The 2,746-nt window shown below is 47.0% G+C and overlaps 1 protein-coding gene across 1 annotated transcript; it reads right to left on the bottom strand.

Moving 5' to 3' along the window:
- Positions 1 to 243: 243 nt before the first annotated feature.
- On the bottom strand, positions 244 to 1,867 carry LOC108887067 (adenosine receptor A2b-like). Its single transcript, XM_018682240.2, has 4 exons — positions 1,479 to 1,867; positions 1,219 to 1,353; positions 889 to 1,073; positions 244 to 637 (listed from the first exon to the last, which is right to left on the bottom strand). The coding sequence occupies exons 1-4, from the start codon at positions 1,656 to 1,658 to the stop codon at positions 244 to 246; spliced, it is 894 nt and encodes a 297-aa protein (XP_018537756.1). The 5' UTR covers positions 1,659 to 1,867.
- Positions 1,868 to 2,746: the final 879 nt, after the last annotated feature.

A 2,746-nucleotide genomic window follows, 5' to 3' on the forward strand; every position in this document is an offset into this window, starting at 1 on the left:
AGGATAGGGTTTAGGGCTGAGTTGGCATGGGAAAGTAAAATGGCTCCAAGTGTAAGAGACATGGGGATATCACATTGTGGGCAGAGCAGCAGGACACAGTTAATGAGGTGAATAGGCAGCCAGCAGACCATGAAGAGAAACAGGACCAGGAAGAGGGAGGTGGCCTTCCGCACCTCCTGACAGGTGTGGGTGCTGGATTTGGCCACATTGGTCTCTCCCAGATGGTGCTCAGTGGAGGCAGAGCTAATGCTTGTAGATATAGCTGAGGCGATCTTGAACTTGTGGCTTTGTAAAAACAGCGGTGGTCTCAGTTTCAATAAGGGACCCACTGCCAAACTTTTCCTTGGGTTGTCTGCTCGTTCCTTTTCCTGTACCCAGGTCTGTTTCCTCTTCTATGCTTCCTCCTACACCCGAACTCCCAGTGTCCTCTGTCCCAGTCCCACTGCTCCCACAGCCAGGAGCTCTCATGCTCTTTGCGGTTCCCCTGGCCACAGCAATGCGCCTGACTTGGCGGCGAACGGTGAGGAAGATGCGGCCGTAGATGATGAACATGGCCACCAGAGGTACCAAGAGGCAGCAGAAGAAGTTGAAGTAAACCATGTAGCTCATGTCCACCACACAGGTAAAGATACAGTAGCTGGAATGAGAGGCCAGGATGAGGACTGGGGCACAATTGGGGGAAAATCTTTGGTCTATATCTTCCCATACATTCATTAATCATTGATGAATCAGTTCACTCTTTCATTCATTCTTCTACCCAGTCATTCAGTGATCTATCCAGTTATGCCTATTTCTCTGTATTCTTACAATTCATTCCTCTATCAGCACCACTCCCTCATTCATCCATTCATCTGCCCATCATCCCTCCACCCATCCTCAACCTCTTACTCAGAGTCTGCTGGTTGTCTTTGCCAATCCATGAGTGGCACAGAACCAGAGATGGCCCCAAGGCCCCAGGTGACCAGCAGGGCCAACTGGGCGTTCCTGGGGCTCATCATGCGCTGGTACTGGAAGGGCAGAAGGATGGCCATGTAGCGTTCTGCAGCCACTGCTAGCAGGCTTAAGATGGAGCTCTAGAAGAGAAAAAACATTTTTTTAAAATCGTCCCATAGGGCTGTATGCAGAAAAAGTTTCATCTTGGTATTTGAATTACCAGAATAAAAGGGAACTTGTATATATGGGCAGGTTATGGATGAGCCACTGGTTAATTCTTTGTACCTGAGTGAGTACCATCAGGATGCTGAGCAGCACTAGGCAGAGGGGAAGGTTATGGCGAGGTTGACCCAGGTCTGTCAGCACTGCACAGGGAATGGCCACCAGGCCCACCAGGATGTCTGCCACTGCCAATGATAGCTTGAGACACACAATAAAACACACTTTATTCTCATTTAGATATCTGCTTGCTATTTTCAAAGATACATTTTTGAAGATTGTTAAGAATTCCACTTTTCATAGAGAGATGGAACAAATTTCCTTACCAGAAAGTAGTTGGTGACAGTGCGAAGCTTCTTGTTGCGAATAACAGCCAGGCAAACCAAGAAGTTTCCAATGAGGGCCAGCATGGCAATAATGAGCTCCATGGCAATGTACAGCCCTTTAAGACGGGGTTGGTATCCATACGGCATCTCTGCCGTACAGCTATTAGGAGTTACATTCATGACGAGAGGGAGACAGATTCCACGGTCACCTAAACAAAAGGTATAGGTTGTAAAAAATTCCAGTCTTTGAGCTACATAGTAAATAACCTGTTAAATAATAAGCCAACCCAAGTAGAGGGTGCTAAAGAACTAAATGACACCCCACCACACCACCTGTCATGATAGCTGCATCCACTAGGGTGTCATGACTGGCAGTGACCAGACCAAACACGCTCAACCCCCTGGACTCACTGATACGTCCCATTGGAAGAAATACTTGCAGTTGCTAACACAGCTTTACTTATCCCCACTACCACCATCACAGACACCAATGAACTTGTATCTTTTAACAGTAATTGTGGAGATACTTAGTTATAAAATCAAGACTGTGACATGAGAGAGTGTTAAGCTCAAGAGGTTGTAATTCCCAGCTGCAAAGGAATAATAGCATAAGGACAGAATCACCCAGACCTGAGACTGAACAATACTGGAAGGACATATACACACACCAGTGGCTGGTGGACCTAGAAGCAGACCAGAGCAACCTCCCAGAACAAGAACCAGTCAATATCAAAGGATAGACATCCAATGATGAGTTTAAGGCATGAAAAGCTCCAGGACCTAACATGATCCACTCCTACTGGCTGAAGAAGCTAACAGCACTCCATGATTGTCCAGGCAGCACAAATGAGCAAGGCACTCACCCTGACAGACTAACACAGGGCAGGACAATCCTGATCCCCGCAAGGGTACAGCACCCTCAAACTACTGGCAGATAACCTGCCTCTTCACAACATGAAAGCTCCTCTCAGGCATCATTGCAGTTAAGATAAGCAGATACATGAGTCAATACATGAGCAAAGCTCACAAGGACATTGGAAACAACACCAGACAGTGAAAGCACCAGCTACTGGTTGACAGAGCAATCACCCAAGACTCTAAGACTTGAAAGACCTCAGCCCTGCCTGGATTGACTACAAGAAAGCCTACGACTCAATGCCCCACACGTAGATATTGGAGTGCTTGGTACTATACAAGGCTAATAGTGCACTGATAACGTTTATCAAGATCAAACTCAGGTCACTGCAACCTGACATGCACCTAACCTG

Source organism: Lates calcarifer, unplaced genomic scaffold (genome assembly GCF_001640805.2).
Source record: "Lates calcarifer isolate ASB-BC8 unplaced genomic scaffold, TLL_Latcal_v3 _unitig_1201_quiver_2406, whole genome shotgun sequence".
NCBI classification, from domain to species: Eukaryota; Metazoa; Chordata; class Actinopteri; family Centropomidae; genus Lates; species Lates calcarifer.

What these genes read in the sequence shown, in the direction of transcription:
- LOC108887067 (XM_018682240.2), bottom strand. Translation starts at nt 1,658, where the DNA reads ATGAATGTAACTCCTAATAGCTGTACGGCAGAGATGCCGTATGGATAC. An exon ending in CTGTCACCAACTACTTTCTG is followed by an intron (nt 1,354 to 1,478) that starts GTAAGGAAATTT and finishes GTGTGTCTCAAG; the next exon opens with CTATCATTGGCAGTGGCAGA. An exon ending in TCCTGATGGTACTCACTCAG is followed by an intron (nt 1,074 to 1,218) that starts GTACAAAGAATT and finishes TTTCTCTTCTAG; the next exon opens with AGCTCCATCTTAAGCCTGCT.